The 21,478-nt window shown below is 35.8% G+C and overlaps 1 protein-coding gene across 1 annotated transcript in view; it reads left to right on the forward strand.

Moving 5' to 3' along the window:
- Positions 1-21,478, forward strand: part of GMDS (GDP-mannose 4,6-dehydratase) — a 714,528-nt gene that overhangs the window by 133,494 nt on the left and 559,556 nt on the right. Inside the window, exons 2-4 of the mRNA XM_024552328.3 lie at positions 6,349-6,393; positions 19,002-19,089; positions 20,629-20,738. Coding sequence (XP_024408096.1) covers positions 6,349-6,393; positions 19,002-19,089; positions 20,629-20,738 — 243 coding nt within the window. The remainder of the gene's footprint in view (positions 1-6,348; positions 6,394-19,001; positions 19,090-20,628; positions 20,739-21,478) is intronic.

The raw sequence follows: 21,478 nt of genomic DNA on the forward strand, positions 1-21,478 counted from the left end.
TTGGTGGTTCTATATAAATTTCAAGATTATTTGTTCTAGTTTTGTGAAAAATGCCATTTGTATTTTGGTAGGTATTGCATTGAATCTATAGATAGCTTTAGAGTATGTGGACATTTTAACAATGTTAATTTCTCCTATCCATGAACATGGTATATATTCTTCCATTTATTTGTATTTTCAGTTTTCTCTTTGTTGTCTTCCAGTTTTCCAAGTACAGATCTTTTAACTTCTTGGTTAAGTTTATTCCTAGGTTGTTTTTTTGATGCAGTTGTAGATGGGATTGTTTTCTTAACTTTTCTTTCTGATAGTTTGTTATGGTTGTATAAAAATGCAACTGGCCTCTAAATATTAATTTTGTATCCTTCTACTTTAGTGAATTCATTGATCAATTCTGATAGTTTTTTGGTAGAGCCAAGAAATTATTTTTAGTCATGACATTTACTGGTAATATATTATTAATTTTTCTGTAGATCTCTGTAAATCTATATCTGGTTTTTTTTGAGCCCTGAGTTTACAAACTTTCAGTTAGTATATTTTTCTCAACTTAAAAGGAGTTACTCACATCAGACTGAACTGGCCAGTAGGCGGATCTTTCAAAAGATTTTGGCCGAGATATACTTCTTGTGTTTCCACTGTTCTTTCTCACCTTGATTTCACCAAGTGTGGTGATTTATTTCTCCAAGGCAGTGCCACTTCTACTAGAGAAGAGATCAGTATGGTAGTATTTCATAGCTCTTCTTTTATGCACGCAGCCTTGCCACCTCTGTTCATTACTAATGCATCTACTGCTGTTCCCCGATAGTAGGTTATCTGGTTAATTTTTCATCCTGTCCTTCTGTGGGTTGGCTAATGCTTGTGAAATGTTGAAATCCAAGCCCCCATTGAACCATAATTATTTCTAGGGCAGGAAATGCCTGGCTTATCAGATACTTTCCAGAGCAATAGAGTAGGGACTAAATTTCTTATGTTCTTTCTGTCCTCTATTCCATAACACCTGTGACCCAAGTAAATGTTTGATATTCACTAATGTGGAATACTTTGCATTGTTAATAAATTCTATAGAGACCACATTTTATGTTAAAACACCCGTAAGCCCATCATTATGGAGTGATTGATCCCATTAGTGAAACAAATGATTTAAAAAATAGATATATATTTATATTATATGTGGCATAATATTACATATTATAATGTATAATATTATTATATATTTATATATAATAAAATTATATATAATATATATAATTCCAGCCTCTCATGATGTACTGGAAGGTCTTGTGTTTGGCAGCAGATCCACTGTCACTTCTTATGTTCAAGGTGTGTGTGCAACCCCTAAGCACCTGCTTCCCTAGCAAGTGTTCAGAGGGAAGGATTGGTTATAGAAAGAGTATCTGAACTGCTGGGTACAATCAATTCTTTATTATTTAGAGGTTGTTGATCATGTTTCTGAATTACTGTGCTCCCCTCTACCAGAAGGTAAATCAAAGCAAGTACAAGTCAGTTCTTCAGTGACTACAGCTTTTATGAGGATATAATTTTCAACTTTGAAGACTACAGGAAATAGCAGTTTTTTATATGTTTGAAATATTGATGGTGTCCTTGTTTCTTGTCTACCCAGTCAGTCAGTTAATTATCACTCTACTGGTAATTGTTGGCTATATTTGTGTTCTTTACTCTGGTAATAATACATTGGTATGTTTTACTTGGTTTTTAACTGTAGACATTAAACCAGTGTCATCTTAGATCTTTTCACTGTCCTTTTTAGTGAAAAATTTTGAGGTCCGGGAGTCCAGAGACCTGGTCTTTTTTGTTGTTGTTGTTGCTGGTCTTTTGTTTTGAAGGAGGCGGGGGTACGGCTTGCGCTACTTTCTAACTGTGACTGTACACTGAACATTTAACTGTTTTGAATCTCAATTTCCTGATCTGTAAAATGAAAGAGTTGGATTAATTAATCCCCGTGGTCTTTTGAATTTTGTGAGTCTGACAGAAATTTTATCCAATGATTTGTTTTATAAACATGAGCCAGGTTAAAATACTTCTCAAATATATTCTGCCTCTGGGCTCCTTGTACTACAGTTGCTAATCTTCCCATTGGAAGTTTTTATTTTAAGTCAAAACAACATCTTCTGGTAATTATTGAGGTTTGTATTTTTCTTATTAGAAGTAGAGACCACTTTCATATTGTAATTTTGATTAGCTGAAAAATGTTTATGTTAGAGTAATTAGAATACATAGAGTTAAAGAGCATGAAAGGTGGTATAAACCAGTGTTTTCTCCTCTTATAGAGGAGTATTCTATTTCCTGATGCTTGAGATGATCTAAATAAAGAAATTAATTTTATTATGGCATGATATCTTTAGCCTAGTACTACTTATCTTATGCTGTTCAAAGAAGCTGACAAAAGGTGCTTAGGCAGAAACATACAGTATAATTTAGCATGCAGTTCAGGGGGACCAGAATCTCAAATTGCATATAAGAAAGTATCCTGTTTGTTTGTCCTTCTGAGCTGTAAGTTCATCTATGTTTGAAAGAGAAGAGGAATGCTAGTTTTTCCTTCTCTGCAGGAAGGTAGAGTGCCTAGCACATGCACATTTGGACGTGGGGTGGATACAACGTGAAGGTTGGTCAGTGCTTTTTCAGCCTTCTGTGGCCATTGGGAGAAGGGGAAAACTTTCTGTCCTTCATTAGCTTTTTATAGGTGTCAATCTAAGGTAGTTTTCTTATTTTAGCCCAGATATAATTTAACTAATTTCTGGAATTACTCTTAATTTTCATGGCTGTTTATCTGGAACATTTCTGAGTACTAGTGAAAGGTAAAGAACAGAGATACCCATATATATGAAATGTAGGTATCAGGGACACTAAAACTGGCCCTTTTGAACCCTGGGCAGTGGTCCTGCCCCCTTGGCCCTAAAACCCAAAACGTGCATCTACCACAAACCCAAGTTCACCTCCAAACCACACTATTCTGCTTCCCATGTAGTGCTCGTGCCCAAATGAGACCTGAGAAATTTCAGACGCCATGCCTGTCTCTCTCCTTGAGCTTCGGAGTGTTCTAAAATTATAAGACATCTCTAGGTTTGGGTCACCTGATTAAAACTAGAAGCACTGTGTAATCCATAAAAACACTTTGTCATGGAAAATGACTAAACCAATTTGTTTACAATGAATCCGCTTAGGTTATTTTATTGTTTTGTTCGGTTTAGATATATTTTGGTAGGTCCCAGGTAGAGAGGCGGTTGTTTCCTAGGTCAAAGTATTGGGAGACAATGGATTCTAGTCCTGGCTTCATCTCTAGTGTGATATTAGGCAAATTGACTAACCTCCATGTGCCTCAGTAATCTCAGATGTCAAATGGCTGCTTGCCTTCTAGGCCAAGTTCTTGTAAAAATAAGAAAATATTTCTGTGTCTTGAAAATGTTAAAGCCATGGTGATTACTTAAAACTATATAGCATTTAATATGAAATCAATACTCTTAATAACTATGTGCAGAATTAAATTTAAATGTCACATTTGGGACATTATTTATCCAGTTAAAAAGTTTTCTATAACAAGGATTGAACCTGGGCTGTATCAGATTGTGTTCATAGCAAACAAGTTGGAAACTTAGTCCATTAGTTCCTTGATTTCTGAGGAGTTACGTGTCAGAATTTAATGTTGGTGGCAGGTTCTCAGTTACCATGACATTTCAGTCATTAGTCTGATTGAAGCAATCTCTAACAGAACAGCCCTGTTCTAGAGGAGGCAGAAACAATAATCCTGCTGGCTTGACAGACGCCTGCCTGTTTAGATACTGTGTCTCTGAGCGGAGTTCCCTCAGGGACCTGGGGAGAGGGACTAAGGGAGGCCAGCTGGGCTCCCTGGGACAGAGACCAGGAGACCTCTCTTTGCTCCACTTCCCACTCATTGTGCTGCCCAGACCCTATCACTTGAGAAACCTGGCAAGGAAGTGAGAAGGAAGTGAATGCCACTGCTGGTTCACAATGTTCCAGTGTGGTTGGAAAGTTTGAGAAGTGGCCTGGGTGAGAAGAACAAGACCTTATTGACAGGGTTCAGTCCCGGTTAGGCCTGTTTCACATCAGTTTTCTAAATAGTCGTAGCACACCCTGCCTTCATGGATCCTGAGCACTTTCACCTTTGCCTTTAAAAAAACAAAAACAAAAACAAACCCCAAACAAAAAACTTTCTGGGCAACTATGGTAGAGCATAAAGCATTTTAACTTATTATTTCAAGAGAAATTATAAAACATGAAAAGTATGGTATTGGCTGCTTCAAAATGATAACACCAACAAGATAAAACAAAACATACTTTCTAGGGCTTCCCAACCTACTGTAAAATTATTCGTCTTGTTGTTAATGCTTTTTCTGTTAAGCTATTTTCTCATTGATTTATTTATACGACTACTGACTATTCTCACATTTCCGATGGTCATGTAGAATGACCTGGCTTGTCCTGATCTGAATTATTTAGCCCTCTTGCATGATTTAGTTTGTGTATTGGGTATATAAAAATTACACAGTTATGTATATCATAAAATTGAAAGGAAAAGAAATACGCCAAACCATTTCTCTTCTTCTCCACATGAGTTTGTAAACCAGAGTATTTACGTCAAAAAATCAGAAGAAAATCACTGGAGGTTTTAATGAACCACAAAATGTGTCCCTTGTATACCTTGCCTCATCATCCCGCTTGGATTTATGCACGACGTCTGCAGTACGTAGTAAACACTCTCTTGGTAGTTCTGTCATTTTCATGACTCACAGGTGTCTCCAATTTCAGCCCTTAGTCAATAATGATAATAAGGTTTCATCTTTCTTTTTCCTGGTACATCTCATAGGAACATTCGAAGCTCAAAAGGATATTTTAAACTTTTTTAAAAATAGAAAGCCCAAATATTCCCAATTACTTTTGCGTATACAAATTTTCAGTAGTTGGGGCCCCCATTTTTCTGGGTCTGGGTGGGACGGAGGGGACTTGCCTGAACTGAAAGCAGAAGAGCAGTTGCAGGATTGCTTGCAAAATGTCTACGCTCTTCATTTTCTGAGCAAGGCTGGTGACCTCTAGAACAGTGACTTCTCGTACTTTCTGAACCTAGAAGTGACACATGAAATATTTTAGTTTAAATGGACCACTATTACCCAGAAATTTTTTAAAGAATTATTAAAAATTGTTTGAATGTATCCCTGTTTAGACACTTTCACTTAATGCAGTGATTAACTACATGATTTTAAGATGCATACAAATGAAGTACTTAGTATTTTATAAAACAGATAAGCACCCTCTTTTTAAGTTTGTGTGGATGTGCACATATATTCAGTGATAATAATACAAATATGATCATGTCCGCCACCCCCTACCCTACCCTGACTCCCTCCTTAAAATTCTTTCTTTAGTGACTTTAGAGAATCCTTGGATTAGAAGCAAACTCCCACCAGTGTGTGGAAGGCCTGCCAGCAAAGGTTCTCACCTGCCTCCTCTCCACCCTGGTGTCTTTTCTCAGTGATGTCAGCCCTCTGGTGTTCTTTGCTTCCCCCTCACACTTACCCTGCTCTCTCCGTAACTCCCACAGCTACCGTCTCTTCCCTTCCTAAGAGAGATTCCTTTTGGCACCCTCAGAATTAGAGTTTTAAGTTCCTACAGTAGTACCAAGGCCTTCTGCTTTGCCTCACATATGTTACATATTTTATACCAGTCATTTTCAATCTTTTTCATCTCATGGCACACATAAACTAATTATTAAAATTCTGCAGCACCCCAAAAAGTATACATTTTCTACCTATCTGACAAGAAAAAAATAAGTATAATTTTGATTCATTACACCAGATGGCTATTGTTGTGTTGACTGTTGTCTTTTTTTTTTTTATTTGAAAATCTGAGGGAAAAGAGGTCAGTGCCCCTGACTACATAGTGAGGTAGTGCATGCTTTAAAAGTTTTTGTGGCACACTGGCTGAAGATTACTGTTTTACACAGCTAGTAAGGGGCAAAATGTAACTCTAAATCCATCTGATTCTGAAGCATCATTTTCTTTCTTTTGCCCCATATTTACTCCCTGGACTTCTGTTTCTTTCTGTGTGAGTGTAACAATGATAACACTTTAACGGTGCTTCTGTGGCACTCAGATGAAATAATGTCTATGAAAATGTATGGTAAACAGTGGAACAACATTTAGTGTTTACCATCATTGCCTTGTTTGCCATGATTCTTACTTTGTTTAATTTGTTTGCCATGATTCTTAATTTAAGTTTATATTGCCTCTTAAATGCTTTTCTCAAAACTCAGTCTTTGCTGCTTTCTTGGCTAGCCATGATGGGTCTGACATTTGTCAATTTTCCTTCTCTTCCCAGGATGGTTCATACTTGGCTGAGTTCCTGCTGGAGAAAGGCTATGAGGTGAGAGTGACTCAGTGAGCAAGCACAGGCTGGTGGAATCACTTGGACACAGTGGCCTCCTGCTTCCTCTGCTGCCGTCCTTCTGTGTGTGTTTTCCACTGAAACTCTGATAACAAATCAAAATCAGGGGAAGAATGTGCCTTTTGGCTTGTAACCATGCCAGCTCATTGTACTGTTTATCTACTGGTGAGCACTGGTGGCTTCCCCCTGTTCCTTAGGGTTTAACTGCTTTGCACGCTTCCCACATTTTCAGATAAAGCAGCAACCTGTGTAAGCTAAAAGCTGTAACATTATTAGGGTTAATTTATGATGTGATATGTTACATAAAAAAGTCCTACTCACAGTGAAGTCATTTAATTCGGAAATTACACAGAGCAATAAAGACTAAGTTGATCTTGCAAGCTTAAATGAAAAATTAATGCTTATAGATTTTGCGTTCTAAAAGGTAGCCATATATTTTATGGAAGCTGGAACTTCTGGATTCACTGCTGTCATCATTGTCTTTGGTGTCTTTTCTTCTCGTCCTTCTTCTCCTTCAACATTTTCTACTTTCTTTAAGAGAGACAAGGTTATCATATTTTAAATTTGATATAGCTTTGTATGTACATCTTACCATTTTAAAGAACAATTTTTAGATATGTACACCTATATAAATTCATGTTATACAGAGAATGAAAATCTACACAGTGACCCATACGCCCTGGCCTGATTTGGGAGTATTTACATTAATAATTTGGATTCTCTGTTTATCCCAATTGGAGGTGCATTGTTTTTAAAATGTGCACTGTGGACAAATGGACACACACCGGCAAGAAATCTGGCCTCTAAACACCAACAGGATTTGCAAAAAAGAAACTAGCTTCTTACTTTAACTCGTAGTCTTTTCTGAGAGCCTTGACTTTTAGACTTTAAGAAGTAATAGCAGGTATGTTTAGTACCTTCTGTACCCTTATCTAATAGCTAGTTCTGTATCTTACAATAATATCAAAATAAGGTAATGTAATTATGAATGTATTATATATGTATACGTATGCTCATATAAATAGATTCCCACTATAATTGAGGGATAAATGCATATTTTACAGGGCAGCGGACTTTAGGAAGGATTATGTGTAGTGCAGAAGAGTTGGTTTTAGGTCTGGACTGATTTTTATTCAGGCTAGACTAACATAATATTGCAATAAATCTGAAAGGAAAGGTGTTGTAGAGAAATGCTGGCTCAGACCAATAGGGCTTTAGTGGCTAGAAAGGAGTTAGTGATTTGGCTGTGTATTAAGTAAACTAGGAGAAGGAACTAGCAGATAAATAACTGGTGGGTTCAGGACATGCTACTCCAAAATATGGCACATTGGCATAATGAATATTTTAAGCTGCAGGAGTGTGACAAAATGGCAGAAGTTTCTCCTGTAAATCTGTCTTTGCCAGTTTAATGTAGAGTAGGAAAAGAGTCCCTGGCTGGGTCTGAAAATTAAACTGAAAGGCATACAAATTTGTTTAATATAAATTTTACATGACAGAGAGCTTTCATGAAGAAATGAATATCTGAACAAACAGTTAAGCCTAAGTATTTTTATGTTAAATTTGGTGGAGAGTGGACGGTCATGGAGTATGAGGTAAGTATAGTACACTAGGGGAAACCTAGCAAGGTCTGTTTGTTAGGATTCTTCTTGGTGTCCCCTTGTTTTCAGAGATAAGGATGCTCCATTCCTCTATGTATAGGGAGGACACCTCTTACTTGACGAATTTATGACTGCTTCAGGGGAGAAGGCAGGGGGAGAGTCAGAGTGGCCTTCCTGTTTTTGCCATTTTCTCAAACTCCTTCAGCTTAAAATACTCAATATGCCAAGATGCCGTGTCCTGCGTGTCCTGAATTCCATCGTAGTCATCACAGTTTTGGAAGATAGAGGTAGTATATCAGAAGGCATGCTCAAACTGCATAGGTGTTGGAATGTACTTCCAAGGTGGACACTGGGACTGAGACTTGAGGTGAGGACGGTGGGAATGAGTAGTGTCTATAACTAGTCCAGAGAAAAAGGTAGTCACAGTGTGAGGTGCGGCAGTCTCTGTGGTGGACTAGTGATCAAGCTTGGGATTAGTCTGGATATGTTTGACAGTAAACATTCTCAGTCATCGGGATGGTGCTATTAGTAGGGAGAAGACATGCATGGAGAAGCAAAGCTCCATTTAAGTGGCTTGTTGAGGAACTAGCAGACGTCAGAAGATGGATAGTGCTGTTTATAAGTGTATGAGAGACTTAGAAGTAAATGTAATAAGAACCTAGGACAGCCACATGAACTACAAATGTTTTTGTCCCATTGGCATTTGAAAATTTAAGAGCAGATTTTATTCTGATAAAGACACCATAGAAGGCTCATTTGGCAAGTCAAAGTTAATGGGAGGAATGAGTCATTGAAACAATGATTGACAAGGAAGAGAGGTTTAGGAGTGAGATCCATAACTTGATAGAAAGAAATGCTATAGACAATATAGGTGGAAGGTACATAGCTATAGAGTATAACCAGAGATGATTCCTCCTTTTAGCACAGGGGAAATATGAGTTTTGTAGGAATGCAGGGAGTGAAAGCATGTTTATCCACACTGTGTTCAATTTTAATAGGCTACTGTCTTCAGTTTTAAGAGATTAATAAAATTGGAGGATAAGCTATTACGAGGAATCTCATGGTAGCACAGGCTTTATCTTTTTGTGCTTAGATCAAAGTAAACGTGAGAGTGATTTTTCGAAGAGGCTACATTGGAGAGTTTCCAGAATTATTAGCCAGCATTCCCTGGTTGCTCAAGACCATGAGCACAATAACAGGGTAAATAGCATACAGTAGGATTAGAGGGGGGTATACCTGTCCACACCTAAATTGACAGGGTCAACATCAGCAATTCTGGATGAGCACAGACTTCTAATTCAGCAGGTTCTCAACCTTTAATATGCATCAGAATCTCCCAGAGCTCATTATGACACAGATGGCTGACTCTGAGGTCTGGAAACTGCCTTTTTAACAAGCCCTGGTTGTTGCTGATGCTGCCCTCCTGGGTACTACACCTTGAGAACCACTGGAACTAAAGATTCAAATGAGATCATTCAATCATAAGATATTGGGTTGGCTAAAAAGTTCATTTTTTTTTTTTTCTGTAAGAAGGCTCTAGTAAGCACTTAGTTATCCTTAACTTTATTTGAAATAGCTTTGTTAGATTGTATTGTGACAGCTGTTAGTGTGCATTTTAAAAATATTTATCAAAATTGTTGAATTTTTTGTGTAGCCATTTTAATATTGAAGATAGAAGAATATATGCAACATTTTTGCCATGTCATATCAAGAAAGGTAAAAATGCAACTGAAACACAAAAGAAGATTTGTGCAGTGTATAGAGAAAGGTGCTATGACTGATTGAATGTGTCAAAAGTGGTTTGAGAAGTTTTGTGCTGGAGATTTCTCACTGGATGATGCTCCACAGTTGGGTAGACCAGTTGAAGTTGATAGCGATCAAGTGGAGACATTAATTGAAAACAATCAACGTTATACCATGCAGGAGATAGCTGACATACTCAAAATATCCAAATCAATAAAGTTATTGGTGAAAATAAAAAATGTGTCTTTTATTTTATGGAAAAAACTATATGGACTTTTGGCCAACCTAATAATTTGTGGGGCTTGCTTCTCTGAGCTCTCATATTATTTTGAATATAGTCTTTGTATAAGGAATATCACTACAAATTCTATGAATAGACTTAATACTGAGGCTGAGTTCCTCCTAGAAAAGAAAGGGGCAGACTTTAATTGGCTAGCATGGCAAAGCTTTTCATTGTGAAGATGGGGAAGCAACAGTCAGCTGGAAGGAGGCAAGTCAAAGAGTAGACACTTGGCTGGGTAGTGATGATGGGGCTCCATGGGCAAGAACAAACTATATAGAGAGTTAACAGAGCAAAATTAGATCTATTCCTTTATTGCTTTTTAGTCAAGAAAACAACGTAAAGGTATAAAAAGCTTGGCTAATCTTGAAGCAAAAACAGACATTGATGAATGACTTGAAAAGGAATGTGTTATATTTATAGACTGATTAGTCATCTTAAATAGTAATCATGACCTCACTCATTAGATTCCTGAAGCCATGGGGCATGGTCATCTAAGGTGGCCCCTAAATCCTCACATCTGATCATGTTTTCAATTAACTACTTTAATGGGAAAACTGAAGGAATGCTTCATCTGTGGTCCAACTCTCATTGAGAAGAGACTCTGTATAAAGGTATAAAATTACAGTTTTTATTGTTGGTTGTTTCTTGAATTTGGCTCAAGATTAAAAATTAAAGAAAGCATAAAGAGAATGGATCTAATCCTAGTTCATTATTTTAGAACATCTATAGATGTCATTCATGATGAGGAAAGTTAAGAATTGTCATGTTTGATACAAAATCACCCTTTAAAATATTATATATTTTCTTCTTTAAAAGGATAGAGAAAAGATAAACATAATTATAAGGAATAAAATGGCAATAACTACATACCTAGCAATAATTATGTGAAATGTAAATGGATTAAAGGCTCCAATCAGTAGATATTGGGTAGCTGACTGGATATGAAAACTCAACAAGATCCGTATACATGCTGTGTACAAGAGATACACCTCAGAATGAAAGACATACTCACACTAAAAGCAAAAGCATGGAAAAAGTTATTTCATGCAAATGGTAACAACAACAACAACAACAAAGCTGAGATAGATGTACTTGTATCAGACAAAATAGACTTTAAAACAAAGGCTACAATAAAAGACATAAAAGGACATTACATAATGATTGAAGGTTCAGTCTAACAAGAGGATATAACCCTTGTAAACATTTATGTATCCAACATAGGAGCACATAAATATATAAAGCAATCTTGATGGACATAAATGGAGAGATTGACAATAATATAGTCATAGTCAGGGATTTTAACACCCCATTGACATCAATGGCTAGATCTTCCAGACAGAACATCAACAAGGGAGTAGTGGCCTTAAATGACACACTAGATCAGATGGATTTAATTGATATTTTTTGAGCATTTTCAAGAGCACGGGGAACATTTTCCAGGATGGATTACATATTAGAACACAACACCAATCTCAACAAATTTAAGAAGATTGAAATCATATCAAGCATCTTTTCCCACACAAAGGTATGAAAGGAGAAATCAATTAAAAGGGGGCAAAAACCCTGGAAAAAACATGTAGGAGCAAAATAACATGTTACTAAATAACAAATGGGTTAACAAGGACAAGGAAAAAATCAAAAGATATCCTGATACAAATGCAAATAAAAACAAGTGACCTAACAATCTATGAGACACAGCGAAAGCAGTCTTAAGAGGGAAATTCACAGCATTACAGGACTACCTTAGGAAATAAGAACAATCTCAAATACAAAAATCTAACTTTACACTTACAAGAAAAAGAACAACAAACAAAGCTCAAAGTGAATAGAAATAAAAAAAAATGGAGTCTAAAAGACAATACAAATGATCAATGAAACCGAGAGCTGGTTCTTTGAAAAGATAAACAAGATTGATGAATTTTTAACTAGACTCATCAAGAAAAAATGAGAGAGAACCCAAACAAAGTCAGAAACAAAAACAGAGAAGCAACATCTGACACCAAAGAAATACAAAGGATTATAAGAAAATATTACTAAAAACTGTATACTAACAAATTGGATAGTTTGAAAGAAAAGGATGAATTCCTACAAACATGTAATTATCCAAAATCAAATCAAGAAGAAACAAAAAATCAGAACAAACTGATTACAACTAATGAAATTGAATAAGTAATCAAAAAACTTACAACAAAAAAATAGTCCTGGACCAGATGGCTTCACAGGTGAATTTTACCAAACATTTAGAGGAAAACTAACACTGTACCTCAAACTTCCAAAAAATTCAAGAGGAGGAAGACTCCCAAGCTCATTTTGCAAGGCCAGTATTATTGTAATTCCAACACCAGATAAAGACAATACAAAGAAAGAAAATTATAGGCCAATATCCCTGATAAACATAGGTGCAAAAATCCTCAACAAAATATTAGCAAAGCAAATACAGCAATACATTAAAAAGAACATACATCATCATCAAGTGGGATTTATCCCTCAGATGGAAAGTTGGTACAATATCCACAAATCAATTAACAAGATACACCACATAAAACAAAGGATAAAAATAATATGATCATATCAATAGATACAGAAAAGCATTTGACAAAAATCTGCACCCATTTATGATAAAATCTCTCAGCAGGGCGGGAATAGAGGAAACATACCTCAATGTAATAAAGGCCATATATGGCAAACCCACAGCTAACATTGTGCTCAATGGGAAAAAACTGAAAGCATTTCCCTAATATCAGGAACAAGACAGAGATGTCCGCTTTCATCACTCTTATTCAAAATAGCAGCAGTCAGAAAAGAAGAATTAGCAAAAGACATCCAAATTGGAAAGAAAGAAAACTTATTTTTTGCTGATGACATAATACTTTATTTTTTCTTAAAGATTTTATTTATTTATTTATTTTTAGAGAGAGGGGAAGGGAGGAAGAAAGAAGGAAAGAAACCTCGATGTGTGGTTGCGTCTTGTGAGCCCCCTACTGGGGACCTGGCCCGCAATCCAGGCATGTGTCTGGACTGGGAATTGAACCAGTGACCCTTTGGTTCACAATCTGGCACTCAATCTACTGAGCCACCACACCAGCTAGGGTTGATGACATGATACTTTATATAGAGAACCTTGAAGATTCCACCAAAAAACTATTACAACAACTGATAAAGGAATTCAGTAAAGTAGCAGATACAAAAGAAGTATTTAGAAATTGGTTGCATTTTTATATAACAATAATGAACTATCAGAAAGGGAAACTAAGAAAACAATTTTATTTACAAAGGAATAAATTTTAAAAAGGAGGTAAAAGACCTGTACTCGGCAAATTGTAAGATAATGAAGAAAGAACCTGGAGAAGATACAAATAAATGGAAGCATATGCTGTGTTCATGGATAGAAAGAGTTAATATTAAACTATCCATACTACCCAAAGCAATCTGTTGTATAATACAAACCTTATCAAACTACCAGTGGCATATTTCACAGAAGTATAACATAATCCAAAAATTAATATGAAACTGCAAAAGACCTCAAATAACTACCGAAATCTTGAGAAAGAAGAACAAAGTTAGGTATCATGCTACCTGATATATCAAACTATACCAGAAGATTATAGTGATCGATACAGCACAGTACTGGCATAAAAACAGACACATAGATCAATGGAACAGAATAGAGAGCCCAGAAATAAATCCAGGCATGGTCAATTAAAATTTGACCAAAACATCAAGAACATACAGTGGAGTAAAGACAGTCTAGTCAATAAATGGTGTGTGAAAATTGGACAGAGACATGCAAAAAAAATGAAACTAGACCACCACCTTGTGCCATATGCAAGAATAAACTCAAATTAAAGACCTAAATGTAAGACTTGAAACCATAAAATTCCTACAACATAGGCAGTAAAATATTTCTAATAGCAGTACTTTTTTTCTCACATATCTCCTCAAGCAAGGGAAAAAAGAAAATAAACAAATAGGGCTGCATCAAAACTAAAAAGTTTTTTACTGCCAAGGAAACCGTCAACAAAATGAAAAGACAACCTACTTAATGGGGAACAATATTCTCCAATGATACATCTGATAAGGGGTTAATACCCAAAATTTATACAGAACTTATACAATTCAACAGCAAAAAACCCAAACAATTCAATTTAGAAATGGGCCGAGGACCCAAATATACATTTTTTCAAGACTACATGCAGATAGCCCAAAAAATCCTAGACATGACTAATCATCAGAGAAATGTAAATTAAAACCATGATGAGATATCTCCTCATACCTGTGAGAATGGCAATCATCAATAAATCAGCAAACAAGTTTTGGTGAGGATGTAGAGAAAAGAGAACTGTTGTACACTGTTGGTGGGAATGCAGAGTGGTGCAGCCACTACAGAAAACAGTTATGTAGAGTCCTCAAAAATTAAAAATGGAACTGACATATGACCCTGTGATTCTACTTCTGGGTATATAGTTGAAGAAACCCAGAACACTAATCCAAAAGAATATATGCACCCCTATGTTTTTTGCAATATTATTTACTACAGTGAAGATAGTAAGTAACCCAAGTGCTTACCTGTAGACTAGTGAATAAAAACGTTGTGGTACGTATATACAATGGAAGTATTACTTAGCCATAAAAAAGAATGAAATGCTACCATTTTTGGTAACATGGTTGGACCTAGAGGGAATTATGCTAAGTGAATAAGACAATCATAGAAAGACAAATACTATATGATTTCACCTATATGTGGAATCTACAGAATAGCGTAAATGACCAAACATACTCACTGATACAGAGATCAGACTGTTTTCCAGCGAAGAAAGGGGTTGGGGTCACTAGGTGAAAGAGGTAAAGGGATTAGGAAGTACAAATTGGTAGTTTCAAAACTGTCACAAGGATGTAAAACACAGCATAGAAAATGTAGTCTATAATAGTATAATAACTGTATGGTGCCAGCTGGGTCCTGGAAATATTTGGGGGGTCACTTTGTAAAGTATATTATATGATTGTCTGACCACTGTTCTGTACACATGAAACTGATACAAAGTAATATTGAATGTATACTATAATTGAAAAGTAAAATTTAAAGTTAAAAATAATAAAATAAAAAATATGCAACAGTCCCTATTAAACAAAACAAACAAAACAATAACTGTATGTATTTATTTCTGCACATTGTTGAAGTACAAGGGGTAGTTCTCTTTTATACCCTGTCAGCCAGGTCAGAGCAAAGGAGAGAAAGCCCTTGGGCTCTGGTGCTGGACAGCCTGTGTCCCAGTTCTCCTCTGCCACTTGCTGATTCTGTGGCCTTGGGCAGGGCACTGAACCTTCTAAGGCTTAGTCCCTTCCCATAGATGGGGATGATGGGCGTACCTTTTCCCCAGGGTTGTCATGAAGATTCGGTGAGATAATCTGTGGACACAGTCCAGAGGAGCTCTGTGAGATCTACAGGATTTGTTGATACAGGAGTGATAAAGTGATGCAGTGCTTGATGTTGACAAGCTGAGGACAACAGGATTTGTAGCAGACTCAGTCCAGTTCATAAAATAGCATTAGTGAAAGGCAGGCAGGTTACATTGCCTAGGATCCTAGTGCTGTGCATATTCCTTCTCATCATGAGGGAAAAAGGAAATCCAACAGAAGTGAAGCTTGTTGTGAAACTACATTCAAGTTTCTAGTGCTTTCCTAGTGTCATTGTTAGCAGCTAGCCAACAGCATACTTATGTACGCCTGAAACTAGTGCACAATAATATGGAGTATAAATTGAGCAAAATATAGAGAGAAACCAGAGAAATGAAAGACAAAATTAAACCCTTTAAAAACTGGAATTTACCTAGGGATATGTGAAAAATCTATATTAAATAACTTGGTAACAATCACATCAAAATATACAAGAATTTAACATAAAGAATTGGTAAATTGTGGGTTTCTCTTCTGGGAAATTCAGTACAACTAGGGAGATCAGGAGAACAAAAAGGTATATAAAGCTTGTCCAGTCTTATCTCTGACAAATTATTTGTTCGGACATGGAATTTCTGTGCTTCCATTCTTGGTCTGTGAGAATCTTTGAATTGCTTTTTTCTGGGTTGTTGTATATCCCAGAATCAGTGGTGAAAAAAAGCTTTTTTATGGATTTCATTTTGAAACCATTCTGAGTGCTCGCGTGATGGATCATGTCCAGTCTTTAACACCACACTAGCTGTGTGGTCTCAGGCAGCATCCTCATCGGTAGAATGCATGTAGTAATAGGGTATTGTGAAGATTAGGTGATTTAATATCTATAAAGAGTAGTGAGCACATGGTCACTGCCACCTACATGTTAGCTGTTGATGTTACCTACATAATCTATACTTAAAAAAAAAAAAGCAAGAGGTGTTAAACATCCCTGGAAGGCATCCTTACCTCCAGGAAAAATCTAGATACAGAAGAATTTGAAATTCAGTGGTAAAAATTTTCTGTTTTCTTGACTACATTAAATAAATAAGTAAACATAAATATAGACTTTTTTGGATGGAAGAAGGGAGAAAGGGAAAAGAATGGAGGGAAGGAAGGAAGGAAGGATTTCTTCAAGTACTGTTTTGACACTGAGAGAACCTGAAATTTTCCTTTTTATCATTTAGTTAAATGGGACATGAAGGTTATTTGTCAAAATACTCACTTGCATTCAAGTCCTCAGTTTTTCAGAACTATGTTTTGTTTTGTAACTGCTGTAATTTAATAATGATTTTGATTAAGTTTATATGGAGTCATTCAGCTCATTTATCTTTTCACTTTGGTTTTCTAATTTCTTCTCTCTTTTCCCCCCAAAATCCTTACAAAAATAAACAAAATAATCCTAGTTACATCCCGATTAACTAGATCATCCAGTTTGCACACATTTTGGCTTATCTTAAAGTATGTATTTCACCCGCCTCAGAGACAGAGAGACTTAGCTCTCCTAAGTTCTTAGAACAACACTTGCTGTCATGGATTAAGCACTTGGCAGGTCTTTCTTTCCCTGTATACATGTACCAAAAGTGGGGAGTGAGGGAAAATTAAAACACGTTATTTGGTATTTAGAAAAAACAAATAATTTGTGCTTAATGCTTTATTGTCACACTTGTGTGATTTTTATGCTGTAACTTTTCATAGCTGCCCGATTTTCATACTGAATCCATCGATATCATTTAATTTTTTTATCAGAGCCTTATGTTTGTATACAGTGTATGTATATGGCATTTCTCTTTGTTTTGAGTTGTAATATATGACTTACCCAGAATTAAACAATCAAGAGAAAAAATAACTAAACCACATTTTTATTGTTTTTTCATTGTCAAAGTTAAATTATCTGTATTTAGAACATATAAGTTATTATCTATCCAATGAAATAAAGCTGAAAAATCTATATTTCAGAAATAACTGTGGTGGTAAACATCAATTTTGCTATGTATATTTGTGAACTTGTTTTCTGTTAACAATGTTTGTTAAGTTTGTAGAGTAGGTCAAGTTTACAATTAAGGAACAATTTGAAAATTAGAGAGACCATCAAGTAGAATAAATCATAAGTTTAATGTGTTATATTCTTCACTTCTAAATTAAGAAATGGCTATGTATACCCAAATCTCAATTTAATATTTCCTAGATTTTACCTCCTAAAATGTGAACCAAGGTTGTGATGTTCTTCTCTTCTTAAAATGTTGTCATGTTTACCAAATTTTCTTTGGTTTAGTTCTTTTGGAAAAAAAAATGGACGGATGCTTTTCTCTGTAGTTGACTACAAAACAACTAACCAACAGAATTATTAATTGGGGTGTGTTGTATCCTTTTGTAGATGTAATTTTCTTGTGTATACCATATAAAATGATGATGGTATTTCCTTCTATTTGAAAAGTCTTGTGTGCTTATAATTTCCCACTGTATTTGGAATATTTGAGTCATGCCAAGAATTTAATTTTGTTTGGAATAGACAGAAAACAGTTGAGCTAAAATATAGAAGGGTATTCAGCTGCAAATGATACTATCCAACATTAGAAGGAACACTTCTGAAAAAAATGAAAGATTAAATCTGCCACCAGTAGAACTGGAACTTATTTAGCTGGTGACATAAGTTGGTATTAGCATTGACAAGACAAAGGGGCCAAACTTGACAAGAAGGAAGCAGTACCAGGTCTTGAATAATTTATCTTGCATATCAGACACAAACAGTTTTTTCTTCAGTATTAGACAGGTATGCATTCTTGTTCTATTGACTTATTTTTCCTCACACTTTTCATTGTTATTCAAACATATTTTTTTAAAAAATCCTCTCTTCACTTTAGTTTTCCTCATGTCTTTAGTAGTAGATAAATCTTGTCCCCAACCTGTGCTATTTAGCTTTCTTACTTTTCCACATAGCTGCATAACAGCAACTGCTCTCTGATTATATTCATGGACACAGATATATGTGTGTACATTCATGTATAAATAAACAAACAAACAAACAAATAAAACATATTATGTGTAAGATACAAAGGTCCAAAGGCACTGAAAAGATGTGCTGGCATTAGAGGCTTTCAGCTGTATGTTCTGCGTTAAAGAGGTCCTCAGGGCTGTTTTACTGATATGGGCTCCTGTGGTCTGTCTTCAGTTTCAAAGTTAAGAGATATTTTTGTCAGCAGTAAGGCTGTAAGTGTGTGTGCTTGGAAAAGGAGGCATTTGAGTATCTAAAACGAAGTGCTTGCTGTGAAGTCACATGATTATCTAATGACTTTTGTTGAGATTGGCAGTAAAAACACTGGTGAAAAATGGACGTAGGGTGCTGGTGGCTGAGGGCAGTGGTTGGGGAGAATATAAGCAGTGGAACTTGTTTACAATGTAAAAATAATTTTTGTAAATAATAGTTATGTATTTTTTACAAAGCTAAGCATTAGCAAAAGAAATTCTGAGTTGCTTATTAACCTTCATTGTACATTTATAGTTTATTCTCATCTTTCCACACTATAAAAATGCAGGTTCATGGCATTGTACGGAGATCCAGTTCATTCAATACCGGCCGAATTGAGCATCTGTATAAGAACCCCCAGGCTCATATTGAAGGAAGTAAGTGATTTCTTTTTCTAAAATCTCTTTGTATAATTTCCTGTACTACAAGGTATTTTCAAAGGTTCTTTTTCTCAAAGCCCATTAAATTGCAGCATGAATTATCTGTATTGAATGCTATCTGTCTGTTTTAAAAACCGTTCATTGCTTGCTGCCCCTGGGTCAAAGTGTCATCTTGGTTAAGCTGTTACAAGGATACTGGTCAGGTCACCCCACCATAGAGACCAAGAGTAGACGTGCCTTTGATCACCCTTTTTCTGGTGTTCCTATCCCTTCAAGTAATATCACCTCCATATTCACAGAGCATTCTTTTGCTTTTAAAATTTGGTCTAGTTTAATTAGGTTTAAGCAATCTTTGTATGTTAATTTAATTTTTAAAATAATTTGTGAAGACAAATCCCAAACCAAATAAAAACTGTTAAATTGCTATATAGATCATTGTCAATATTTACAGTTTTTTGCTACTTTTGTTAATGAAACTGCCTGTAGGTAGCTCTATGGTTTACATAGTACAGTCACTGTGTTTTCTCATTTGATCTTTCCAGCAGCTCCCAAGGTTCTGAATGAGACCATTTTACAAATGAGGAAGTGGAGGCAGAGGGAGGTTGTGACTTTATTAAGGCCACATACCATGTAAAAGACAGAGCTGGGACTAGGACGTAGAATTTTTTACCTTCCAAAGGATGGTAAAATTTTTTAAAGTTTATCATCCTTTGCTCATCCAGCTTTTCCAGCCAGCAGGGATAATCCAGTCAGCTTTAAACCATAAGTGATTTTATATTCACCTAAGAGCCTAAGATATTTGAAAACTTGAGTTACTTGTGCAGTTAGTGATATCACAGGAAGATGACCTCATCTGTAGTAAAGACTTTTCATCTTAATATTTAGGTCATTCATTACATCCTCCTAAAAGTTGTTACCATTTTTGTGTAAAGTACAGAATAGTACTGCCGTTGGATCTAGACATAAATCAGTATTGTATAAAAATAACAAAAAGATCAAATTAGTGAATTGCTCATATACGTGTCATTGCCTAGTGAAGTCAATGTAAGGATCTGCTTAGATTTCGGGGTAGAGTAAGGCTAGTTGTCCTTTAATCAATTATGTCACTACTTTAGGCATTTCATGGATTGCTTTAGGATTGATGTTTATGAAGTACTTCAAAATTGCTAGATAAAAGTTTCTGAACATAGCTATCTTCACTTTTATCAATGTGTTAAATTTTCTTTGTCTGAATCTCACTCTTATGTAACATGTCTTAAAACCACCTGGGAGCTATAAGATACATTAATCATGTAACGTCTGTCATAATATTGTGATTTTTTTAAAAAGTTTGTCTGAGATTTTGTAAATCCTGTAGAGACACAAGCAACAAATGTGACTATCTTCCTCCTACTTTAGTGAGTTTTTAAAGACTCTGCTGCTCCAGAACCAGTCTGGCTTTTAGACTTTCAGAATATGCATTTCAATTTTACTATTTTAAAAAATTGGGCTTATGTTGTTTTCTTTTATCTAATGCTATGTTTTTGAATCCTAAAGATATGAAATTGCACTATGGTGATCTCACTGACAGTACCTGCCTTGTGAAGATCATTAATGAAGTTAAGCCTAGTGAGATCTACAATCTTGGAGCCCAGAGCCACGTCAAAGTAAGCCATTTTTATTATCATTGTTTATTCAGCTGTGTTCCTGAGTTATTCTGAAATTTACGTTTTGTCTGTTGTTTCTTAATACAGTAATACAACCATAGTCCTCAAATGTAATAGTCAATATTAGTTTGGGTATTAATGAATCCTAATAGAAATTCTAATACGTTTTTAAAAAGTACATTCTCTGTTATTGAACAATATAATACAATCTTACTGCTAACATTAAAATAGCAGTATTCATTTATTTTTGGTTGATCTTGTAGTTGTGAACCCCACTGAGATGTATTTTCTGACATTTCAAATCACATTGTAAGGAGGTGTTTTTGAGACTTCCAGTCAAGATGGAGGTGTAGGTAAATGTGGCTCACCTCCTCACACAACCATGGTAAAATTACAGCTAAACTGCAGCACAACTATCACTCAGAACAGACAGAAAACTGAGCCGTATGCAAGTCTGACAACTAAAAAATTAAAAAATCATTCATCCAGACAGTAGGAGGTGTGGAGGTTGGAGACATGGAGATGAAGAACAGGCTGGTCCCAAACCCATGTGTGGTGGATTAAAAAGAGAAGAATAGCTTGGGAGTGAGGGATACTAGCCCCACATCAGACCACCCAGCTCAGGGTTCCAGTGCTGGGAAGATAAGTCCCCATAATTTCTGGCTGTAAAAATCAGTGGGTGTGGGTCAGCAGAAGAAACTGCAAGATTCTCAGGTATCTCTTCTTGGAGGGCCCTGCAC

This window comes from Desmodus rotundus, chromosome 3 (genome assembly GCF_022682495.2).
Source record: "Desmodus rotundus isolate HL8 chromosome 3, HLdesRot8A.1, whole genome shotgun sequence".
Classification (NCBI taxonomy): Eukaryota; Metazoa; Chordata; class Mammalia; order Chiroptera; family Phyllostomidae; genus Desmodus; species Desmodus rotundus.